Here is a 27,240-nt window from a genome sequence, read left to right on the forward strand (position 1 = left end):
TGATGAAAAGTAGTGTCATATAGTAGGACACATACAGTAGCTAAATACAGTGCAAGACAATGAAATAGTGTTGCTGATTTGGAATGTCTGTAAAGGTTCAGATCCGCTATTTACAAATTAAAGTACTGAGGAAAGGTAAAACATGAGAGCTCAGTAACAGTCATAGGCCATGCTCATTAAGACAGTTATGAGCTCTGTTGCATGAAATGTTATTTTATAGTGGGCAGGAAACATTGGAATGACAGATTTCAAGAAGGTTTCTGGGAACTTATGGGTCCTCCTGAGCTGAAAAATATTGGCTAAAATACCTCTATCAGAGTTTAAGAATTAAATAAAGCCTCTGAAGTTGGAAGTCTAAGTATTCTTTAGATGCCTAAATATAAATAAGCTGATGAATGTATGCAATCAAATGCAAGCTAAAAATATTAAGTCCTCACACCAGTATTTTTTTGGTAAGTAATTCTGCTGTTGGAGGATGGCATGATATGTACATTATTATTTCACAATATACCAAATCCAAACGATTAAAATTGCATTTTTTTGTCCTTAATATGTACATTTTAGTTCAGTTGAGCATTGATTTCCATACATTACTGGATGTATCTAGATACTGAATATAACATGATACTGGTTCCTCTGCCCCAAGTTCTGTAAGTATGTATGGATGAGATGCCTCATTCCTTTTTCTATTATTCCACTTACCCAATTCAAGATGAATTAGCCAAAAAACTAATACTGGAAGATAATGTTCATAAATGCACATAACATGAAAACAAAAATTCACAAATAGTCAAAGATGCCTAAAAATCTTAGACTTTCATGTGTTGAAATGATTTTTAATTGGTTGATATTTGGTCAATTTCATAACTAACAGCTTTGGTCCAGATCCACCAAATGAAACTTTTCTCTTAAAATAGCACTCAAACCCACAGTTAATCTGCTATTTTTAATATGTCTCAAGGATTTAATTGTACACTAAATTAAAGTAACACTGTGATTAATAATTTGATAACTAAAATCTCCTCACTTCCCTGAAGGCATTACTTGCCTATGCAGAATACAGTTGGATACAAAGACAAATGAAACCAACTTCTGAAACTTTTTTTCCCCTGGTATACAGACACATATCATTAGGGTATATGAGCCTCTGTGCTTGATGCTTCTACTATAACCAGAAAGGCTATTTCACCTTGAAGGTCTTGTTCCGGTCTGAATCTGCAAGGTATATTGCAAATGAGCTGTATGTTTTTTTCCAGTTAAAAAGAAGTTAAATTCTGAAAACTTTAAATTGCTTGTGAATAAGAGTGTATATTGACATCCCCAGAAAAGAGATCACTCTTAAACAATTTTGTAAAGAAAGATAAATCCAGTAATAACATGGAATAAGACATATGAAATAAATGTAGTATAAAATGTTATGACACAACATGGAGTACTTTTTTCTCTTAAAATATTCTAAAGATCATGTGATTGTTCAACTAGGCATAGAACTGACCTTAGAATTTTACCAAGTAACTGTTGTGTCAAGGCCAACAACTTATGAAGGACACGCAAGCTTTCTGTTACAGAGTTACATCCATATGATAAACAAAGGTAACTGATTCAATCCTTAGTTACTGACCACATTAAAAATGTGTCTGTATTTCAGATCATATATTAAAGACTATTTGTTAGTGTCTGAAATTAAGCATTTTATAACCACTAAAAAAAAATCATTAAAATAGGAGCTACATTTCATTGCAGATGGAAAGAGTTAAAGTCATGTCTTTTCATCTCAGTAAGAATTATCTGTTTTCCTGAAGGGGACAAGCTGTCATCTGCCATATCAAAGTAACCCAATTAAAATGAGACAATATGAAATAACACAATCTAAACCAATTGCTCCTTAAGATTGAAAATATGAAGCCATTCTACTTTAGAAAAAAAAAATTAAGCCTTCTACATTTTGTAAAACTACTGAATAAATCATTCTGTAAAATTAAAAGTTGTGATACAAGAAGCCTAGAGATCCTCCTTTTAAGAGATCAACTAAGCTAACTAAATCTAAAAGAAACAGTTCCCAAATTTGAGACTCAGGTATACGCAATTTCACTGTAGCTTTCCAGTGCTTCAATAACTTTAATATTCAGGCAAGTTTTAATTAGTTCTCAACAGAAAGAGAACTAATTTTGCCTAAATAAGGCAAAATACTAATTTTCATACTATTTTTCCATACCCATCTTTAAAAATAGTAATAAATTCCCAAGGTAATCTAGGAATATCAACTTAGCCAGTTTTAAAAGTATGTAAACACCCCTTTCTTCTGTTAAAATGGATCAGACATTTAAACATAGTTACCAGTTTCCTAAGCAAAATTGTTCTTTTCTTTTTCAAATGTTGTCCTTGTTCCTATCCACTCCTTTGAAACTTTTTCTTTTGTGTGTTCCATTTTACTAATCCCATGGAGTGAGTCACACAGGGAAAATGATTGCATTTATTAACAGCTACTCACCAGTAGTTTTTACTGGAAATATTCTTGTATTTTTCAATGGTTAAAAGAAAAATTATCTTAACTCATTCTGCTATCATCAAAGAAGTAATCCAGTAATAAAAAAGTATCAAGCATCATGTATTCAGTTACAGTTTCAGCAGACAATAATGAATTCATATTAGCATAAAACCTGCCATTTAGCATAGTGTACAAGTGAAACCCAACTACTTCTATTTTAATTACATGAAACTATAATAAGCAGTAAATTATATTTGTTGGCCAATCTTCAGTTTTGTGATTGTCAGCCTTCAATATTTTTAGCGGTTCTCTTTCCTCCCTCTACTCTCCTCCCTGCCCACAAATTGAAAATATAAAACAAAATAATAAATCTTTATGAATAGACCTGGACAATTCTTTGGTTGTCTCCAAATGCCATATAGGTGGATTTCAAGTAAACCTGTTAACGTACTACAATACTTAACACCATTGTTTCTTTTCTCACTAGGAGTCAAATTCCAATCCTCAGGGAATCTATCTGTCAACAAAAGACCATCCCCACTTAAGTCAGGCCCAAATGTTTATGAACTATGTAAGTACCTACAAACCTATTTACACAGTACTCTATAAATGAAACAACATAAATAATAAATCATATTTAACCAACATGTTTAATGTAATAATAATTTAAATGTTTTTTCTTCATTACTAAACTATTGTTTAAGAGGTAGATGTGTAGGGTAATTTTTGCTGAGCCAAAATGTAATTACGGATAAACTCTTCCCCAAGAAGAGAAGGTGGCTCTTTCTATGCAGGTAAGAGTGAAGAACTGCATGAACAGGTGTTCATTATGAAAAGAAGTTTCAATTTAGTTTCTACGATTGTGGCTTGAGTTTCCAAGAAGATATAAATCAAGACTATATCCAGACACAGCAAGACTTTCTGCAATTTTATAAGATCCTTCAAGAAACAACTTGACTCTAACTTAGCCTGAAAATGACTGGTTCACAGACGTGCTCTACGTCTAATGAGACATAGTGTTTCAAAGTGTTTTCACTTGAACAAAACAGATGGTGCATCCGAAGGAGAGAGTTATGAAATAACAACTTCATTTACAGATTGTAGGCTGAGCACCAAAGAGCAAAAGGCAGGCCTTGACAAGAGTCCACATTCCAAAGACAGAGAAGTTCAGTTTGAAATTAGTTGCAGTAATACAAAGATTAATGTATTAGTGATCTGAAAATGCAGGTTAAATGATCTTATTATTCTGGAATAATCGACTGAAGTCCCAACAGGGTACTCATCTGTCTAGTACATCCAAAGCGAGTGACAGTTTACATTAGCTTATATGGTTATATTATCTTGCCTGTGCAGAAATTTTGCCTGCAGAAGTGCCCTAACTATTGTGTGGAAGACTACAGAGCACTTCCGTGGTGAAGGTTGTAATTTACATACATAGATACATACCCAGCCTGTCCGTCAGGGGCGTTGTCAGGCTTAGCTGACTAATGTTTCTGGAGATCTTTCAGCTTTTCACATGGTAACATTACAGAAAGTCAAAGGACTGCTAACACAGCTTACAAACAAATAAACTCTTGCCCTATTTGCAGACAGTGGAAATATTTTTCTCCCTTCATTAATTTTCAGCATACTGAATGCTGGCTAGGTGACACCAGACAGATAAGGTGTTAAGAAATATAAAGAAAAGACAATAGATACCTTAAAATGAAACTCCTTGTTTCATTCAGTATCTTACTACACTCATCGTAACTTGAGCAATAAACTGCAACAATGCCTGAAGGAAAGTAACACCTGTCTATGCGTAAGAACATGGGGAATAAGGTGACATTTCATACTATAGCAATACTGTGAAAACCTGCTGACCACAGATGGTTAAACAACATTCTTTGGTCTTAAAAAGTTTCTTCTTAGTTTAAGAGATCATACTTCTTTTCCCCAAAATTCAGGTTCAAATCCAGATTTCCAAAGGAAGAACTGAGATACTCCTCTACATTTTTAATGTTAATGTTTTAAGTACAAAACATCTAAAAACTGGTTAAGTACTGTGCTGAAAAGCAGTTCATAAAGAAGCTTATTTTCTTTCCCCACTATAAACACAGAATTTTCTAGAACAAGCAAATGAGTAAATTGAAACTTTTCATCCTGGTTTGGGCCAGAAGAGTTATGCCATGAAAAGAGCAGAGCACTTGACAGAGTTAGTTGGCCATGACACCTTAGTGAGCTGAGGTGACTCATCGTGTCCTAAGAACATAACAAAAAGTTTATTTCATGCATTAGCATTAAGATCTTCATTTTCCATCAGTTTTCTTCACAGTTACATATTGTTCTGTTCTTACAAAATGGAAGAACCCGCGTAAGAATGGAAAGCCAAACATTTTTGGCTGGCTGACAACCATGTGGGTTTCTAGAAAACGTACAAATAAACAATTCAGTATCATTATTTTAGAATCCTGGCAAAAACTGAAGCTTAATAACAATTGCAATCATTCAAGGAATTATTAAGGTGCTTTTCAAAAAATAAGTTAGTCATCAAATTATCTGAAGAAAAGAACAACCTTTACAACCATGCATCTGCATCATTTTGCATTATATGAAGTATACCAAGCAATAATGATCAAATTAAGTAAATTGTAAAGTTAGTGTACTCACCTGTGGATTAATTTTAAACCTTTACCAGTTTAAAGACAGATAATCTTGAACACATTTCTGTTTTGCCTATGGTAAAGCTAAAAGGCATATACAGTATTTGTTTACACAATTAGGCAAGCCAAAATTGAACACCATGTTTATCTTAATTTGCTTTGGCATCAAAAAGGCAGATAAAATGTAATGTTAGGAAATCTAGGTTATATACTTCGGCAGTAAATGTTTCTAAAATTGTTTTCAGCATCAGTTGTAGTAAGCTGTATGTTGTTAATACATAATTTATGCTGTATAGTGTGTAATGTGGTAAGTAGTTATAAAATCATCCTCATCCTCATATCATCACAAACATTTCCCACTGTTGCTAGGACTAACTTTATCCTCACCCAGGACATGACCTTCCCCAACCACTGCACCCCTTTAATCGTATGTATTTTACATTTGCTTCTCTACAATCTATTTGAAACAGCTTCAAAGTATATTTGTTTTGCCTACTCCAATCTCAGTTTTATATGACCTTTAGAGTCCATTCAGATTATAGCTCTCATTCATACTACCTGGGAACATACATATTTTATAGTTGCTTTTTGTCCGTAGTCAGTTGCTACCTATTACTAACATTACTAGGAGGCTTCAGATACTGGAATTCTCACTAGACTTGCAAAAGCTTACAGGTTCACATTCAAACCCTGCTCTCAGGATTGTCACTTCTTGTCTGTTCTTGCCCTAAACCCACACAAAAGACTGAACACCAAAAATACATCCACCCTCTTGACTAGTTACACAACACTGAAATCCTGGACATTTGAAACAGTAAGTTATATTTCAGAAGAGTTCATTCCCCGCCCCATCCCCAGTCCCCCAAGTCTTCCTCCCCACATTCCATGTGAGACAAGCAGGAACTAGCACATGAAGGCATAGTGCATGTCTCTAAGGTACTAGAAATACCTTAAAAAAGCAACATCTCTAAGGTACAGAAAATCATTAGTCCTACTTCTGAAATATGTGGTTCTATATGCATATAAAGGTTACAAATGTTATGAAGTACACAACGCTGGCCACAAAACGCCTTGGATGTGTTGCATCAGCATTGGGGAAACATTGTTAACGATGATGAACTAGTATTTGTATTAAACAAACACAAAACTATTTGGGTCCCATGAAAGATATCCTTTCCTTTATCTTCATTATCATCCTTTAATGGACATCTGAAAGTAGCACGGGGGGTGGGGGGGCTGGGGGGGGTGGGTGTTGGAGGTTATATACATATAGAAAACTTTCCTTTGTCACAATTCCTATTCATAACAGAAAAGGTTGTCATTCCTTACAGGCGATGCATGGATTTGTGACGGTTCAGAACTAAAAGCTATGACTGCCAGCTTACAACCCTGGCACCCACAAATGCTCCTTACAGACCTACTGTAGCATGAATAAGCAAATTTGCCAGTTCTCTCAGAGTGGAGATGAACAATGGCATGCTAAAAACACTTCCATTCTAAATTAGGGATCTAGGATTCGGTAAGCACAGATGTAGGCATACTGTAGCTTGCATCAATGAAAACTGTAATGTGGAACATATAATTGTCCTTATGTATCTTCCTAGCAAACACTTCTGCCAGTCTTCCCTAGGCAGTGGGCTCACATCCTGTGTCAGACAGCAAGGGGCTGGCGAGGAGTGCATGGGGAAACCATGTAACATCCTCTTAGAGGAGATAAATAAGAGTCGCTTTGTTCCACACACCCCCCCCTCGGCAGACTTCAGGGTTCATGTCTGAAAACCGCTTAATCAGAAGATGAGCTCTGGGGGTTAAAGCATGCTTAAAATAATTTCTGCAAGTTATTGGAAACAGAAGTAGGCCAAATTCTGAGAAAACAATGAAAATGGCCTTCCTGTTAGGTGTGGGCTGCAGTCCCCTCCCCAACATGCCTTGCTAAATAAACCGCCAAAACAGAAAGATGAAATACGTTCCAGGCCACATGCTCCATTTTTCAGGTAACGCGGTTTCAAGTTGGCTCTGAAAGGGTTTTACGTGGGTCAGGACGGTTCTACGGAAACGTGGCATAAATTTAATTTAAAACAAAAAACCCACACAACACAACAAAAAAAACCAGCAAACAAAGCCCTAAGTGCACGCAGCTGACGCGCTGAAGGCGGCGGGTCCCTCCCAGCTGCCCGCCCCGGCCGCCGCCGCGCCCCGCCCCCCCGCGCCCCGCCCCGCCCCGCGCCCCGCCCCCCCCCGCGCTACGGGCGGCTCCGGCCCCGCCATTGGCTCCGCGCGGAGCCGGCGGCGCCGCCGACAAACGGCAGCGGGTGACGCCAGCGCCGGTGCTGCCGGCCCGGGGCCTCGGCGGCCGCTTGCCCCCGCAGACAACTTCGAAATACCGCAAAAAGAACGCGGCTTTCAGAACTTTGCTCGGGCGTTCCCAAGGGAAGAATCCTCTTCTTCCGTTTTCCCGCAAACCGGTTGCGGGCAGAGGCCAGCATACGCCTTAAGGGCAAATCTGTCAGACAAAGGTGCACTCTGAACCCAGTCCCTCAACTCCCATGCAGTTGTTTTTTTAAAAAAGAGCTTCCATAATATGTTTGCTTCTAATATTTTGCAAGACTCAATATTCGCACAAAGAGCTAAAGTTTTTCTGGGTAAGTATTCTTGCCTCACCTGATAATACTCATTAAGCACTAACCAGGACACTAATGCCAATACCAGGAGCAAGACATGACGCAACAGCCACTGGTAGAATTTACACGCAAGTTAACTGCACCACATCGCACAGAAAGTTACAGAGGAATATTCTGCAGTGAGCCAGAAGTGTAGATGCCTGTGGTTCAAAGAGGAAACAGCTGTTTTAATGATGATAAAGGGATTTTAATGCTATATGGTCGTCCTCCAAATAACCACATTTCAGAACCTAGCATACAAAAACATTTATTAAACGTTACTGAATCATCATATGAATGAGCATTTTTTCCGGTTTTCAGGTCACTGGAATGTATATAAATAAACAAGTTCCAGAACAAACAACACAGTAGCATAGGGAGAAAAGATACCTTCATTATTTCATTCAAGTCAGGCTAAGAAAGAAATGGGAATACGCGTTGCTTTGACACATCAAGAAAATACGTCTCCCTGCTCAAATGGGAGCACAGAAAAGAAACATGACCATAACAATACAAATTTTATGCCTTGCCCATTTTGTAAAGGCAAAGGAGTGCCAACCTCATATTACTTCACCTCTACTGTCTCTGTAAGATTTTCATTCTCCTTATAGCCCAGTTAGTTCTCATTTGATAGTAATGTAGGGAAAAAACATAGCATCTGGTAGTTGCCACAGTATTTTGCAAACAGGCATTTTGAGTTTAACAATCTCTAATGTGTATTGATTACTCACCATATCCATGAATGCCTCCTAAAGGGGAAATTATTCACATGCATCATGTTCACAGATCTTCCAGCATTAGTGTTTTCCTTGTCAGACAGATTTATCTGCTGTGGTATTCATAGATGCATTCCAGAACACTGCACGAGCAGTTAACAGCAGGGATTATTGCAAGAATTACTGTAATCCACAAAAATAAAAATTCCCAGGATCCGAAGAAATACTTCTCACAGGGTTTTCTAGGTACACGTCCATCCATTTATGCATCACTTGCTACTTAAAAAACATTAAACTAATCAGTATATAGAAACTGTTGTGATAATGCCTTGATAAAAATCCAAGTGCTTTGACTGGGAATTAAAGCATCTTCATATGCAGCATTTTGGACAGTTGGAAAAGGTTAGTCAAACGATAGTTTCTTGTCATCCGTGCCAAATCAGTGGTTAGGGGAAGATACATAACTTCTGATTGCTTTGCCATGTTCAGAAATGAATATTGCTTTTTCTTCTTTCTTAGACACATATTCATTAGTGATCGTTTTAATGCAGTTTTCCTTTCTTACAAGCCCAGGGAAAAGGATGATGTTTAATAGCCATGTACAACAAACCCAAACTTATTTCTGAATTGGATACTGTGGGTTTGTTTCTTCAACTAACTAAGAAAGAAGGAAGGAAGTATGCTTTTTCCGCTCCATAGGACAGGACTACAGTTAGATACCATCACGAGATGTGAGCATACAATGATCAAATTCATTTTTGCTGTCTAACCCCATTATGAAGCTGCCTGCCCCCTTTAAGTAAAATGACTAAGCTATTGACTCTTGCACTGCAGAACCTAGTTCTGTTTTGATGTTACACTGTATATAAAGCCATGTGCATCATTCTGTACGTTGCAAAATGAAAGCAAAGCTTTAAGTCCCATGTTACCTAAGCATTTTTTTTTCTGCTGTCCTTTTTTCCCAATTCAGCTCCCAGATAGGAGTTATGCCTCCTTGACGCTCTGGTAAATATCCTCGGGAGGATTCTTAAGCCCGGGCAAAAGAGACGACGTATATTTTGAAGCAACGCAGGCAACAGGCTCTTGCTTCCTTTTCCCTGACAAGAATTTCCAACCTACCCCTCGGGCTGCTCGTGTCCTCGCCCAGCAGCAGCTCCGGACACTTGCGGACTCCGTGGCACTTACTCTGCAGCAGACTGGGCTCGGCTGCGGCGAGGGCTCTGCTGGCAGAGGCTGCGCTGGCGTCAAGGGGGCCCTCTAGGTGGGCTCTCCCGACACAGCGCATCCTGCCCTGCCGCTCCCGCCGGCGCCGGGAGGGGAAAGGGACGGCGGCACTGGGGGGGACCAAGCCGGAGAGCCGTCCTCAGACGTTTGTCCCGGGTGGCCGAAAGCAAAGACAATTTTGCAAGAAGGTGCAAAAATCCGTAGGAAAAGACACACGTAGGAGACAGGGTTCACAGTGTCGCTCTCTACTGATATGTGAAAGATTTCTAGGCAAGCCTTTGTGCTTCAGCGTTCCCAGGCCATGCACCGTGTGCTGGCCATTCTTTTTGAATGGTTTGCACTGCACTGAGACCCTTTAAACTTCAAACAACCCCTTGCCCTTTTGGACAGGAAATACTGCAATATGGAAGCCAGCTGCAACTTCAATGACATTAAAACATGTGATAACAGTGTATTTGATGAGGGTGTGGGTGGACTTGGGAGTAACATGATAAGGTATTGCACTGCACATTTTTATAGATCCTATTTCCTTAAGCGCAGTTCTGTTGCTGTCAGCTCTATTCTACAATACCCCAAATTAGCCCTAGTACAGCTGATGCCATTCTGAAGGAAGAATAAAATATTAAACTGCTTGAATGTCACAATGTGTTGACAGTGAAGTAGTTTTATTTCATTTCAGTAATAAAAAGGTAGCCTGCGCTGCTGCACACATTTGTATGTTGCTGTACTTTGAAGTTCTGGAGCACCAAAATACAACAGATTCCAAAATTTAAAAGGACCCCAGCATCATTTATGTCACTACTACTCTGTGCAGAAGATTGGAGTTTCTTTTTTTTTTTGAAATACCGCCGTGATAGAAAGCAGACACTGAGAGTTAGGAATAGTGAGAATGAGAATTAGCCTTTTTTCATTAAGGCATTACAAAGTACATAATCATGCTTAATAAAAATAAATAGTGTAAAGACCAAGTAAGCTGTTTTAAGTGTTGTGATATGCTCATGCTTTATGTAAAAAGCGCACATGCGCACAAACACACACACACATACACACTTTGGGAATATATACTAGAGACATTTGAAAAGAGTACAAACAAAACTGTGAAAACTGCAAGGTTGTGTGATTAATCTGTATATGAAAATACATTACATCTAACTGATCCAGTTGTCTATTGCTTTCTCTAGGCTACATCCACTTATTATGAAATATTAACTACACCAAATGCTACACCATCATTATTATTTCATATTGCACTTACCTAACTGCATACTTGCCCAGTCATCCATGGGCACTGACATTTTCAACACTAGACTTAATTAATGCCTTGTACTATCTTGAGAAAGAGCTTCTTAACACTGACCTGGCACCTAACACATCTGAAATCCATGAGCGAGTCTATTCTGCAGCTATATGCCAATTTTTCTGGTTTTCTGTGGTATTAAGTTCAGCACAAAGCATAGCACCCATTGACTCAACTAATTTCATTCAGAAGCAGAGTTGCAGAAGGAGAGTGGGCGTATATGAAGTTACTATATAGCATTACAAACCAGTTAAAGAACTCACAAAGGGGAATACACAATATATAGGCTTTCCAAAGCAGCTATGAATTAAAGGCACAGACTTTAATCAGTAAATAATTTTTGTTACATTTCCAGTATAGGCTGATTTGCGAAATTCTTCCAGTTCAAGCCCATAATAGCTTGTTAATCAGTTCACCTTGAAAAAAACATGCAACAGCTAAAAACATTTAGTGACATTAATTTTAGTGGCTTTTGTTGTGTTTTTTTTCTTTAAAAAAAAAAAAAAAAAGGATATTGGTATGTCAGTTCCAATTCAGGTTCACCAAGTTCTTTGAAAAAGTAGTTCAAGCACAGTTTCAGGTAGAAAAAGAGAAAAAAAAACAATTCAAAGCAGATTTCGCTTTGATTCTGTGGCTCTGCTACCAGAACTGTGCTCTGAGCATTAGAATTTAGGCTATAGGAAAGTCTAGTGCATCTTTTCCATTTTTTCAGAATCTAGGCTAGGCACAAAGAAGCTGGAGGGAGAAAAGCAGGAACACAGATAGGAGTCTACAAGTGGCAATGGCTGTTCCCTGAGATGGAGGAATCCCAGATTCCAGTCACTTCTACAAGGCCTCCTTGAGAATTTTCTTCTAAAATGAACTAGGTAATGGATAAAATATGTTTGCAGCAGGAGCCAGGTATCAGTAGTTACAGTGGACTACTGAGTGAGGATCAATTCTTTTTCTCTCTCTTACCGGGCTTGGGAAGCTTGCATTTCTGACTACCCAATGAAACATCTAAGCAGGGAGGAGTGAAAGTATGTCCCATAGACCTGGTTTTTAATCAGCCTATTAAAGAGTGCAAAATTGTGAATGTCTTTCCATTCTGTTCTTTGTGGGTTGCAGAACCAAATAGAGGATTAGTTGGGTCTCCTTTTTTTTTTTAAATTTCCACATAGTCTTCCTCCCACAGTGCACAGCTTTGCAATTAGTGACAGCAGAAGATTCACTTAAGATATGATTAAGGTTTGTGTCAGTTAAACTGAAACCCTATAGAGTATTTTCTTTACCTCTTCACATAAGCTGCAAATGCAGCAGCAGACACCAGAGAAAGAGTTTACCTTGTGACATTTCTGGTCATGGTCATAGAATCATAGAACAGTTTGAGTTGGAATAGACCTTTAAAGGTCATCTAGTCCAACCCCCCTGCAATGAGCAGGGACATCTTCAACTAGATCAGGTTGCTCAGAACCCCACCCAGCCTGACCTTGAATGTTTCCAGGGATGGGGCATTTCCACCTCTCTGGGCCACCTGTTCCAGTGTCTCACCACCCTCATTGTAAAAGATTTCTTCATTATATCTAGTCTGAATCAACCTTCAGTTTAAAACATTACCCCTTGTCCTATAACTACAGGCCCTACTAACGAAGATAGTGCTAAGAGAAGCTAGAACTACTGTTCTACTAGTGTCAGATTTTTAATACAAAACCCAACAAAACCAATGAAAATATATAATACAAACCATACAGGTCACAAGACAGAAACTGCACTAGGGTCATACAGGACTACCATTTGTATGCTAAGAATGAAGACAAATTGTCTGAAGACATCTGTTTAACTTACTAAATCTTTCGATTTTTACAAAAAGGGGCAAAAAGAAGTCATTGAATCAAATATTTTGGTGACAGTACAGTAACACATAGGGCAAAACGTGAATCTAGGAAGATAAAGCTAGTGCTTAAAGAGATGCTTAAAAGCCAGCTCTTAATGACTACAGAGAATTTTTCATCAGTGTCACTGATAAGTAGTTATAGGGACCAAAGTGGGATTTTTTGACAGTATGCAAGATGGACTGGTGTCTTCCACAAGTAGATTCCATTCAAATATCAACAAAAAAGCCTTATCAAACTTCATAATTGTATACAAAGTCTCCAAATACTCTCCAGGAAATGAATGGTTATGGAGCCTGAAATATGCTAACAGTGACAAGGAGCATTCACTGAGGTCAGGTCTGAGGTATGTGATAAAGGCTAATGCAAGAAACATATTGCTAACATAAATATTGTACAGACCAGTAGTTTCAGCCTTCAGAAAGAAGGCTGAAATGAAAATTATTTTAAAGAAAAAAAATAAAAGGCAGCAAACCATGGCATTTTGGAATGCTTTTTTTAAAAAAAAAAAACTATTTAAGAGATTACCCAAAAAAGAAGGAAAGAAATGAATGAAAATTAACAATCACTTGAAGGTTAATATTGATTCATGTGCACTATTACAAAAATATAATGTATGCATGTGACAATTCCCCATACATGGGATTCATTTCTATATTTTGAGTGTTAGGATCCCTTTAATATTTATAAATTCTCTATGAAAACCATATAGATTAAAAAATCACCTTGATTAATGAAGTGGTAAGAAATGCATCTCACTACATATGATTAAAGGAAATCAACCAAGTAGTAGGTCTTTAGTCATACAACTTTTTAGGTCCACTGAAGTTGTCTTCAATTATAGTAGCATGTAAAGTTAAGGCACAAATTCTTCTCATCAGAATCCTCAACAGAGTGAGCAATAAGCTCTTTTACCCCAGTTTAGACTGTTTACTTATAGACAGGTGTTATATGAGTGTATGTCAAGCTAAGTAACTTTGCTTTTTGTCCTGTCTGCTTCCTCTTACCATTCATCCTGCGTGGAAATAAGCTCACTATTGGATCTCTTTCTGGCCTAAATAAACTATTCTTTCAGAGAAAAACATGTGCAACTTCAGAAGCACTTTGCTACAAGGAGTCCAGATAACAGTCGGGTTTATTTATCACTATTCTTCCTATACAGTCTTGGTGCATCCCATATAGGCCTTCCACCCTCAGACATCTTCATGATGAGTCATCAGGCAAGCCACTTGCATTTTGGTGTTATGATACAGAAACACTATTCCAGTGGGCTCTTACAAAGACTTGCCTGGTTTCAGACACTCTGAACTGAAAAATGACAGAGAAAAATTGTTTGTACCTATGGAAAGTCTAAATGAGTGCTATGCAGGGTGAATATAACTTGCTCCACATAACCTGCCCTCAGGGGCTGACAGCTTAGAGCCATAATTATCTCATTGAAATGAACACTAAAACAGAGAACTTCAGAAAACATGTTCACTTTTGAACAACAGTCATGAATTAGGTAATGTTACTGAGAGCTTGCAGCTATCCCTTAAGGAGTTAAAGAGCTTAGTTATCAAGTATATTTTTGTTCTGAAAATGATGTGCTCAACTATAAATGTAATTTGAGCAGAACATTCTCCATCCAAGCCACAGACCATTTTGAAGTCCAAAGGTTCTTCAGTCAAGAACTTTGAAAAATTAATATTTTATGTGTCTTTTATTAACTTCTTAGCTTCTTCTGTCTCTCTCTCTCTTTCCCCTTCAATTAGAGCAAGAAACGGTTTCAGGTAATCTCATTCTATATTGTAAGATCTACTGAGGTGTGTCAAAAATAATTATTGTTCCTCATCTCACTTGGTAAATGTCAGTTCTCACTATACTTTTGCTGTGCCATTTTTTACTTATAATTGACATTAAAGCTCTATAAAGTTGCATAGATTTAAACTGAAGTAGATGGACTGGTGTGAAAAGGAATGCAAATACATCTCAGGAAGATCAAATTACCATTTTGTCTCATTTGAAGAGAAATAAGTCTTGCTCCCCTAATACTACCGATTGTTGATGACTGAAGAAAAATAACTGTCCTGCATAGCAACCTGTGTCTCTAGATTTGGCAGCACTGCTTATGCTCATAGACTCGTCTCTTCCCTATTGCATAAGACAGAGTTCAGATGCCTTAAGGTTATTCCGCAAATACAAACAGAAACTTTGCATGTATGCAAAAGCAATGTAAATGGGAATGGCAGATCATTGTTCTCTTTTGCCATTTGAACCCTTTCCCTGCCCACCTACTGACCCACAAATCACCTTTTCCTTAAGAAAAGTGGCAAGAAGAAAAGCAAACAGTCTAGTTTGCTGACAGAATAGAGGTTTAACGTATTAAAATGAGGATTAGTTTAAGCTCATATTTATCAAGTCATTTTGCCTCCTGTGTCCTAGCTATCTTATTTATGGTCAGAAGCAGAGCTTGAGCTCTCTATAAGGAGTCACATAAGTTATGCAGCTCATGGCTACGGAATATGTGGCTGGCACCACATTAGCAGTTTGGACATGTGCCAGCTGTGAAACAGGAAGTGACTTCTGGTAACCACAAACTAAAATTTTATGTCAGTGAAAATACTAGGTATGACTAAATTCCCAGAAACATTTTGGCAGGACTTCTTTAAGAAAACTGTCTATTTTCACAACTGTGAAACTGAAACATTGAGAAAACAATTACACTTTTTTATTTATACAATGGCAACAAAATAAAGTCAGATTAAATAACCTTCTAGTGAATAGTTATGACCCATTCTATAACATGGGAGATTATTGTGCATTATTTTTAGTCATACTCTATTTCAAATAGAACATAGTTCAGAGTATTTAAACCTTAAATGGCAAGGTAGAATGATATATTAATTGTTCATGCTTTGAAAAAAATCAGATAAATTAAATTTATTCCAGTAAATATTTGTTACTGTAGTATGATACAATATTATATTCATGCTGGAGAAGAAGCTTAAAGTGGAACAAATCATAGAATTCAAGATAATTCTATATATTTGTTTACTTTTTCTTCAATTTGATAAGCAATGCCAAAATAAGGATTATTTATTTTGCTCACAAATTTATCTGATAAAACAGGTTTCTATTTTCAATTCTTTTGTCCCAAACCCGGGTACATTAAAAAAGTTCTGAAGATGGCATGTGAACACACAAGATGGAGTTAACAGAACAGTTCCTGCTAGCAGCCCATACTTAGATTAACTGAAAAGTGTATTGATGACTTCTGGAAAGCCTTCTGCTCTTTCCTCTACAAGGGGATGTTGGCATGAGTATTCAAAAATAGCTGAAAATCTTACATGAAAAAATGTAACCTTTCCAGAAACTGAAGAATATCAACATGAAAGGGTGTGGGTATTCACTAGGAATAATTTACATTTTTTAAATCACAAAATATGCCTTTACTATGCACCCTGGAAACTCAGCTATAGTCCATATAGCTTTACCTTCTCTGCAGGGCTGTGGAGAAAAGGTAGCCTACAACATCTCTGGGGTTTTGCCTGGCATCAAAAAAGCCCCCTTTTTCCCCCTTGCATCTGGTAATGTTCGCATTTCACTTGCTACAAATTTGCATATTTGCGTAGTGAAGATGGCTTCTTTCTATATTGCCAAGCATCATATGTATTCTGAACACAACTATATTTTATAAAAGGAATCATAACTACCTGAACTGAAGAATACAGAAATGATTTACAAAAGGAAATGGAGACAAAGGACTCTTAATTGAGAATTCATATGGAATCTTACTTAGAGATGCCTGGGTGGCATCTTTTCTTGGATGGGGAAGGGGAAGCGTTAGAATGGGACACATGAAAAATAAGGGACAATACTTTGAGACATTGAGAAATGTAATGTCTCCTAACGTTGTATTTTTCTATCAAGAACACTTTTTTATGTTTTCAAATATACAGTTCAATTACATTTCATGATTTATAATATAGTTTAGAACATTTGAATTATTTTTTAATAATCTCACAAAAACTTCATAAAGCTACAAGCTGTAGATCAGTTGTACTAGAATCATGAATAAGCAGATTTATGTTTTGTCTGAAACTGCTTATTCATGGAAAATATTTGTTACTTTTGAGATGGGAACAGATATACTGCAGTTGGTTTTGCTTTTAAGAAATTGAAATAAGAGGAAATAAATTTAGACTGTTTTCTATATGAGGATTCCTGAAACTTCTCCAGACACCTTAATGAATTTTGCAATAACATATTTTTACTATAAACAATCTAGATCCTCTAGCTTTCTGTCAAATCAGAACTTTTGACACAGCTTTTCAGGGGAAAATGAATGAACCATTAGTATAATTTCTTTCTGAAATCAGAATATGAAGTCAGATATTTGAGAGGTAATGTATACTAATGAGTGAAAACCTTTTCTGTTTGCCCTGATTTGCCTTGTTTTTGTTGGTTTTAATTTTGTATATGAGTAAAGAACATCTGTCTGTTTGTAACTTAGTCATCAATAAATGTAGTATGTCAAAACCTCCAGGGCCTGCAAAATCAAATAGTTTCAATATTGACATTATGTCATAAAGAGGGTTAGCAATTGTGAAAGTAATGTTAAGTAGTGCTGAGTCACTGAACTTGTCTTTCTCTTGTGGTCAGCCTATCCTCATTAGATAGGTAGATATTTCCTTTCATAGTTTCAAAAAGTTTCAGGACTTAAAACTTCTAAGCATCACATTCCCACCTACTGAACTACTTTAAGATCCTGTTATCTGATTCTTCTCTATAGTGATAGTTTAGTAACACTGAGTCATATGCAAGTGTCACTAGTGTACTACAGCCTAACGTTTTTAAGAAAACCATGAATAAAAGTGTTAAGTCAAATCCTAGAACTCTAGTAGCATCTTACTTGGGAAATACTACTTACGTTCTGACAGTCCTTTGTTGCCTTTTTTTTACTAGCTCCTCATCTGCCTTAAAGTCTATTACTAATACCCATGTTTTTAGTTAAAACAGGAATTTCCCAGCTTACATTACAACAAAGATCATCTACATGAATCCACATACTACTTTGTCTGCAAAATACTAAGATCGCTGAGAGCAACTTAAGTTAGCAATCATATATGGTATAGTTTTAACTCATTTTCTATTTGTCTTTATGTCTAGTGATTCTGGTCTTGAAATGATTTATTTATTTTTAAAAAAGAAAAAGGCACTGGTACCTATCTAGATCACTTCCAATCTCTTCAAAATCAAGTAACATGTTTACTATTACACCATTCTGGATTTTATAATATTATTAATGTTCCCTACTACAAGATCAAAGATTTCCTGTACCAGTTCTTTCGAAGTTCTTGAACAAATAGCATCCATTCCCCATAATTTAAGAGCATTAATGTCTCAGGTTTACTTCTGTATCAATTGTAGCAGTTTAGATTTACAAATCTTTGTTCCTATTATCTATCTTGCAAGCCCTGAGGCTTAAAATAATTTTCTTAATTTCTTAAAACCAAGACAAAGGAAGATATTCTTTCATTTCCTGCAATTCCACAGCCAACCCTGTAACACGTCTATTCTGCTGCTTCTCCTCTTTTATTTATACTACTTTTACAGTTCATGCAACTTTTGTTTTCTGTTGGTTCATTGAGGATTTTATAAAGAAATTGATCAGATTTATCTTGTCAGACTATCTAATCTTTGCCATCGTTTACAGATTTTTTTGCAACACAAACACGGGAAGTTTAAGTTTCTCATAATATCATAATTCCTGGTACTATTTTATTTAATAAAGTTGATATGTTTCTATACAAATGCAAGTACTTTTGCAGAAGAGCCCCTTCTACTAGGCGACATTCACCCAAAACAATAATTCTGTAGCTATGCAAGATCTTCCTTTTAATGTTCAGTATTATGTTTTTCAATTCATAGAACTGTAATTCCCCTCCCCCTACCGGTGGATGCACAGATCCCATAGAGCTAATTTCTGCTAACTGATATTGAAGTTATTTTCTAATTGCCTTTCACAGGTGTCTTTAGAACCAGTCCACCAGCCCCCTGGAGTCTGCAGGGCGCATATATGATGCATATGCACAAACTGCACAATGCTGTCCTCTTACTGGTATACACAATCTTACAAATAATATTTCATTATTTGGTAGGACAGGAATTATCATGGTAATTACCTTTTGTACACAAATACTCATTTTTTTGTTGTTTGTGTGTCAGATGTGCACAAAATGTGAATGTGTAATTGTATATTCCTGTCTGGCAATTTCTATAATTAAGTGACAACTTGTATTCTAACAAAAATACATGTATTTGTAACGTATTAAAGTACAGGAACTAAAACTTATCATTAAAAAGACAGTGCAGTATCTGCTTCTTAAGTAAAATGTGGTTAAGAATCAACCCCCAAAATTCTTTTTTTCTCCAAATTTAAAGAAACCACATAATTTAAATTGCAGACTGCCCAAATGAAAGCTAATTCAGATAACAATTCTGTCTCCCAGCTGCAGATGATAGGAAAAAACTAGACCTTTTATAGTATTAGGAGATTCCTACTGTCTCAGGAATAGTATACAGAAGTTGCTGTAATATACACCGCTGGACAAAAATTTTATTGGTTTTGTGTATGTAGCTGGAATGTGTATGGACAAGTACTCAGCAATAAATACATGGTATTTCATAGCAACATAGAACCACAGACACTTAGGTTAACTAAAAGATGTAAAACAGACAAGAACTTTATCTCAAATGGTTTACAGTCCTAAATTAGGTAGAAAACAGTGGAAATTTATTATGCATTACATAGAGAAGTGGACTAAAATGTTCTTAACAGAGGACTAAAATGTTCTTACAGAAGCAGAATAATAAGCTGATTATAAAGTACTTAATGAGATTTATTAAATGAATATGGGCCAATATTCCCTGTATACAAAGCCACTCTTAGTTTCTTTTTAATTTATTATTTAGAGGAGTACAATAAAGAGCAAACATGTGACAATCTAAGTAGCAAACCTTTCTGGTTTGCAGACTGAAGTTCAAATTTGATGAGTTTAGCAGCTTTTTCTAAAGACTGAAGTCCAAATCCTACTGCATTTACATCACTGAAAATGCTGAGTAACCTAATGCTATCCATGGTATTAACCACTACTAGTGTGATTGTGAACAAACTGAGAAGTCCTGAAAGCCTCACTGATTATTTCCTCAAACATATATAATGCAAGAAATGGAAGTCTTCCCCCTCAATGTATCTCAGACTGTGAAAATTATAAGGCTTAGAAACTGGAGAATCAGGTTTTATGAAGTGCACAAAACAAAATCATGCCTTTTTTCCTATATGCTCACAGTTGTTTTTTTTAAGAAAAGACTCCTAAATTGGGTATCTCTGAGACAGGCAACAATTTTAGCAGATTTAGACAGCTCTACTACAGACTGGTCTCCTACCAGGCTACTGAAATATTCTTCAGAGAATTCCCTCCATTTGGCAAATTATTTAAGCAAGATGACATGGTGAGACACAGTGAGACTCATCCACTTTAAGGTAGACATACATTTGATGCCTTTGCAGGATCAGTTGAACCTATGCCTAGTTTCCCATTATCCCTGGACTGATATAGCAAGGTGTTGCACTACATATAGTTCCACTATATATGCACTATACTTAGATGCTAAATATTAGATCTAGTGAGCAAAAGTGAGAACTTACTTACTTTCCAGCTGTATTAAAATATTCCTGCAAACAGAAGTCATCTCTGTGACACTAAACCTAAACAAATTAGATCTTTTTCTGGTATTTGATTGTTGATTGGAAATGGGACCATATAACTGGCACAAAGGCAATCCTTTGCAGGTCCAGTTAGAAGATAGGTCTCTGAAGTCAAGTCTTCTGATCACTAGCTACTAACACTTGGGAAATTTGGAAAGCTATCATAACATAGTTTGGTCTTACTTTGTTTTGCCAACATAACCCATGAGAAACATGGGAACTTTTTAGCAGTACAGAAAGTCAAGGCAGCACTGTCTGAAGTAAATGCTTACTCAGAATACTATACCTGGGCCATAGTGACTGTGCTGCTCGTGCTATTTATCCAAACCTACATATATTAATGTAGATTATTTGCAATACTTCAGTAATAAATACCAAGTGCAAAGTAGACAAAACCTAAGAGAGATTATTCGAAAGATTAATCAAGAAAATGGGTAATTTGAAAGTTATTTTTTCCTAAACGTTCATTTTTCAGATTTCTTCTTTTGACTGAAGTTACTAGAATACTATTTTTTTTCTGATAGTCTGATAAATAGTGATAGTTCATCTAAAAACAACCTTCAAAAGCTCTTACTGGTGTCTGTCTTCATATGAAATTATCCAACAAGGTTGCATATGGGATAAATTAGCTAAAATAAAGGTGAAAGAGAGCATGCTTTTGATGATGTTCCCTATTTTCAAAATCTTGCAGGGAATTTTTGATAATTAAATGAAACAAAAATAGCTGTCTGTATAAATCCTAAATATTTTTTCCTTAGAAAATTATTCCCTTAACATGTATTTCCTGGAGTCTTCTGAGAATATTATGATTTTTTGCTCTATAGTTTGAAAGCTTGTGTGTATGAAGAAACAGAACAGATGTTTATCAGTAATCATAGGCCACACACTGATTTTTTGAGTAAATGACATTGTCCATAAAGGAGGATGGCAGCCTTGATATGTTGAAATTCTCAGATATTCTGCTTCAGTTACTGTATCTCAGACAATCTGAGATTGCCTCAGATAATCTCCCTCAGTACTGTGTAACGTGGGACGGAACCATCTCATTACTCCCTGCAGAATGATAGTAAAGCTGTACACATAATTTCTTACTACCCTCATGGTTTGTGTTTTAAAATAATGAAAAGCTGATTTGTGCCCAAAGTATTTCCTGCATGGATTAGTTAGATAACTCATTGTGGAAATGATCTTTAGAACTTCAAATATAAGACAGCTGTATAATAAATATGACTTAAACTTTCCTATTGCAATACTAAGCTAAAACTGAAAACTAGTGAATGATTTCTTCACAAAATAGCCATATAGGTTGCCAGCTGAATAAACCTGTTACCAGAATGCGATATACGATTACAAATAAAGCCTGATGCCTGCATCTGACTACCTTATATCTTCTCACAATTACTCATATTAGTGTATTTTGTCAGGTGTTAACTTTGCAACTTGTTCCAATAGCGGACTAAATAGAGATTGTTGCTGGACTATTTTCGACTATCTATTCTTATATTTTACTGCCACTTCTCCAGAAGACTTTCACTCTCCAGAAGATATTCTGTTGAGGAAAGAATGCAAGAATTTCTTGGTAATGAAATTATTCATATTGTATTTGACACGGGGCAAACAAAACCCTTCCATATAATTTTACAGATCTTTGTTATGAGGACTACAAGTCTACTACTTGTAAGAACCCAGAAAATTTTCAGATTTCTAAAGTGATGTTGGTTTGCAAAAAGATTGGGAAAAACAGCTCTAAACACTCATTTAAATCAATGTTTAAACTCCAACAAGTGAAACTTCAACTAATTGACATTTTTAGACTTTTTGGGTTGTTAGTTGATCACTTGAAAGGGTACAATGCAATACTCTCTTTTTAAAAAAAAAAAAAATAATGTAAGCTCCGATTTTCCAAAGGAAGAATTCATGGGCAAACCAACACTTTTCAAAACTAGGAGAATAACAGAATTGCCTAAATTAAGATTTGAATATCTGAATTTGTGCTCCAGAGGGCTGGACATACAGCAGCTCTACTGAATGAATAGGAATTTGGAAAGCTCAACACTTGAAAAATCAGGCAGTTCCTGACATTTTCTTTCCTATTACATATAGCTTCTTTCTGCACTTTGCTTTTTCCACCACATCTAGCTTCAGTATTGCTATTTCCTTTTATTCATGAGAGATTATTAATGAATTAAAAAAGAATAAACAAACCATGGTGTGAACAAAACCAATGCTTGTTTTCCAAATTATATATCTTTACTGATAGGTTTGACTAATACACACTGTGCTTCTAACACTGAAACATAGATATATATTTTTTTTAAACTGGGACAAAGCCAGATTAAATTAGTGCAAAAATCATGCTCAACGTAAAATTGTCAGTTGCTACTTAAAGGAGGAGTTGGCTGTTGTAAATTATAAGTGTGAGTAATGGCCTATCTGGGCAGAAACCATGACACCTGTATGGAAGGGAATGCTGCCTAAAGCTAAGATCACCTGCTCCTCCTCTCACTCTAGTGCTTAGAAGACAGTATTAATAAATTGATATGAAACCCCCAGTTCCATTATTTAAGCAGTAAGTACCACTTTTCACTCATCCTTTAGAGAGCTGATAACTAAAACTAGTTTTATTTCTCATATGGAATACAATTTCAAAAAGAAACCCTGAAACTATCTGTAGATATATAAACAATAAAGTTCACAGGAAATTTCCAAACATATTTTGCAATAACTATTCTAGTAATAACTATTCATGAATGTGTAGCATAAACTTCACATTTTGCACAGCTGGCAAGAAGTTATGTTCATTAGTTGAAGAAGAAAAGTTCTAGACTGAGAGAAGGTGCACTGTAATAGACGTGCATAAAATTATTGCACACAAAAGTATTTTTCCTTCAGTGTCAGCAGACCCAAATGGAAATTTTGATCTGAAATCAAGTAACATGAAATCTTGGCACACAGGTCTTCTATGAATTCAGAACATTGAAAATTGTAACTTGCAGCTACTAGTGTTGCAGCCTGACAGAATCAAAACATGCTTCAGATAATTTTGCCTAAGTTTATTAAAAGAATACAGGCAGAAATTAAAGTGCATTGAAGCATCATGTCATAATGCTTCCACTGGTTGAACTATTCTTTTGTATTCTGTTCTGGATTGTTTCATCAGCTGATATCCTCTGAATCTCTTAGTTATGATGTTTTTCATTCAGTCTTTATGTATTTCTCTGTGTTAATATTTTAACAGTACAAAAATGTCTTTAACACATAAAGAAATATTATACTGCATAATGAACCGTTAATAAAGACTTTGACAAAAATTATGCATAAGCTGTATCAAAAAGGATGACCAGAAAGTTTTCAATATAAATATTTTTGCTTTATTATTGTACGATACCTTATCTATGCCACACAAAAAAAATTACTCCTGGAGGAAACATTTTCAATCTTAGTCAGATCTAGCTTACATGATTTTGCAAAGATTAATTATTCTTTAGAAAGTGCTTTCAAGGTGTAAAGCCAACTATGAATGCCAAAGATAATTAATATTGTTAAAGCAATAAATGAATGGTGTATGTAGTACTGTTCAATAATAAATTCCTTTGTGACACTTAAACATGAGTTTGAGGGCCAACTGTAACTAACCATTGGAGTATTATTTTTTAATGATTACACGTCTCCTGGAAGATAATTTCATGACCCTTCATGATTTTTCTGAAGAAGGTATACGTAAGACAAAAAACTGAACAAATATTCTTGAATATGATAGGAAATAATGCTTCAAGAGAGTCTCACTAATAACTACAGCCTTAATGCACAATAATCAATATCTTCATATGAAAAATACATGGAAATAATTATAGAAAATATTTTAAAATTATCAGTTCTTAATGTATTATTTAACAAAGCTGAGGACTGAACAGAATGGCAATTCTTTATTTTCAAAAAGTAGTCATGGTACTGGGATCTCACATGAATGTACAAGGAAGATCCTGTAACACGCAGTGTTTTGTATTACCCATGCAGTTAATATTACACACCTCAAATTAATTTCAGGTTGAAGACCCATTTGATGAATTTTCTTTAAATAAGTTTGGACAGGGAATTTTTATGGGACCAAGCTTCTTGGTCTGCTCTGCTCTGAACGTATTAATGTTATGCTCTGAATGTTTTAAATGTTATTTATGGAATACTATTACACTGACCCAGATCAAGTCTTTAAACAGGCCCTTCTTTTTTGTAACAATGAAAAGACAGCTGTCTGTCCTGAGAGACAGGTAATAGAAGTTGCACTGCAAACCCATACGTTGGGTTTCAGACCTTTTCCTGCAACTGCATTCAAGATTTCATTTTTAAGCACCAACATATACGCAATTCTTAAACAATGTGTTTCCAGGCATCTTCTTGTTTTGGATCAATTTAACTGCAGAGATTTCATGTTTTACAGGTTGCCAAGCTTGTAACTGAAGAGAAATACAGTGGTGGAAAGCTCTGACAAATGATAAGGAGCAATGCATGTGCAATGGCTGGCTGTAGACAATAATCACAGTCACGTGATGGGTTGAAATAATCATAATTCCCATTAACAACCTCATCTAAGTTGGTGCCTTCAGATCAGAATGTGAGGCCTGAGGTTCATTCTAACACTGGCATTTTGTGTGTTCTGAGGGCAAAGTAAATAACGTTATCAGAAATAGTGCTTAGTCAAATGCTGCATTTGGGCATAGTAACGTAAAATTTTCAAGCCACCGTAAGATTCAGTGTGCCTAGCTATGAAGTTGGTGCCACTATTGAATCCAGATGGTATCCAACCACATCTAAAAACCATTCATCATCACACAAATATTAATTATGAAATGTATCAAAACATAAGATTGTTAAAAAGTCTACAAGAGTAAAAAAAAGAATAATAATAATTTGAGCCATTTTCTTAAGCAAGGCATAAGGATAAACCCTTACTTGTTTATATGCAGTTTAGGTGAACATATAGCTCAGTCAGGTGATGAAGACTCTATACATACATTCATTTTACTAGGAAAGATACTTTTCCCATCGGATTCTGTAGGTTTTTCATTGTTCATAAAAAGCTATTTTTTCGTACAATTCAATGTAATTTGAGCATGAATGCAAGAAATATGATTACAGATCTTGAAGACAAAATTATTTGCTTCTCATACAAGAATAACAACCCCTTTCCAGCACTAAATCTCTCTATTTTTACTGATAAAACTCTCAAAAGAGGCTATTCCAGAGAATAGATTCTCTCTTTTTGAGTTTTAGGTGTGTTCATATGATATTTATTTTGCAAATTAATAACGACCCTATAGAAATCTCAAGGCAAGACCTGGAGGACAAAATTAGTAATTTTCTACTTATGTCAAAATATATAGCCAACTATAGACATTTATTAAAAGTTGTGTAACTTTCAGGGTCTCTAGCCAATTTATAGGCCAAGAGTTGTAGAAATAAGATACTACAGCACAACTGTGTTCAATACTATGCCTGGAGTGTCTGATAATCAGCTCAGAAGCATACTGAAAAGAAAGCTGTTAAATAATGACAGCACTATTCCAGAAAAGCATTGATCTGAAACAGAAAATATTTATAAGAAATTAACACCCCATGGACTACCAAAAGTAGAAGCCCATATCCGTGATATGGAAAATGCTCTGAGACAATTGAACAAAGCATGAAAGGATGCACTGTAAGGGTATTCTGCAGCTTGTGCCATGTTTGGAAAATCAGAAAATACAAATTGGCTGTCTTTCTTTTACAAGAAAAATAAGTAAATTCTTGGGAAGATCAGCCAGTTGTCATTTATTGTGGGCTTTTTTGTTTGTTTGGGGAATAGTGTGTGTGTGTGTGTTATTTGCTTGTTTGTTTTTTAATATACAGAGACAGGCAATGCTTCACTGATCAGTCAATGCTTCACTGATCAGTATTTGTACTGAGCTGAAGGTCAGACTGCCAGCATTTCTGCAACCCATACATATGAATTAATAATTGCTTTTTAGGTATTGGTGAGCTACAAAATCATTGTAATGCTATTTGGAATCACAGAAGCAAAAACCAGTCCAGGTTGGAATGGACCTAAAAACTTTTCACAGGAAAGGGAGCCTAGATTTGGTGAAAAAAAACTAAATTTGAATTGTTAAAAAAAATGGAGGGGTCAGAAATGCAAATCAAGTTTTTATTATTGCCATTATTTTTAAGTTTTCCCCAGATTGTAACCTAGAATTCTCTGTAAGATATATCAAATGGTATGGTTGATAAGTTTTAAAAGTGGGAAAGATCACTATAGGCAGCAGTTTTTCAAAAAAGCAGATGTTAAAGTCTAGCTCAGTAATTCCCTCACCTAACCCAATAACATGTCGTTCAAACATTTGGATGCTTTGGTTTTTGTTTTGGTTTTGGGGGGTTGTTTTAGTTTGTTTTTTTAAGAGAACTACTCTAAAGACTTCAAATGTGGGACAACTCTTTCCACATTTAAGTGATTTGTTTTCACATATCTTTATATATCTTGCTGACTTTATACAGTGATGGAATATTGTCAGTTTTCCCTGCCACGTTAGAAAGCATATACGCATTATGTATTTTA

At 35.9% G+C, this 27,240-nt stretch overlaps 1 protein-coding gene across 3 annotated transcripts in view; it reads right to left on the reverse strand.

Annotated features, from left to right (window-relative positions):
• Positions 1-27,240, reverse strand: part of PDE4D (phosphodiesterase 4D) — a 626,273-nt gene that overhangs the window by 282,007 nt on the left and 317,026 nt on the right. Inside the window, exon 1 of one of the 3 annotated variants that reach the window (XM_080372939.1) lies at positions 8,522-9,483. The exons of the other annotated variants lie outside the window; for them this stretch is intronic. Within the exon in view, the coding sequence (XP_080229065.1) occupies positions 8,522-8,568 (47 nt within the window). The 5' untranslated portion in view covers positions 8,569-9,483. Of the gene's footprint in view, positions 1-8,521; positions 9,484-27,240 lie in introns of those variants that run through there. 3 annotated transcript variants of the gene reach the window in all.

This window comes from Falco punctatus, assembly GCF_963210335.1.
Source record: "Falco punctatus genome assembly, chromosome: Z".
NCBI lineage: Eukaryota > Metazoa > Chordata > Aves > Falconiformes > Falconidae > Falco > Falco punctatus.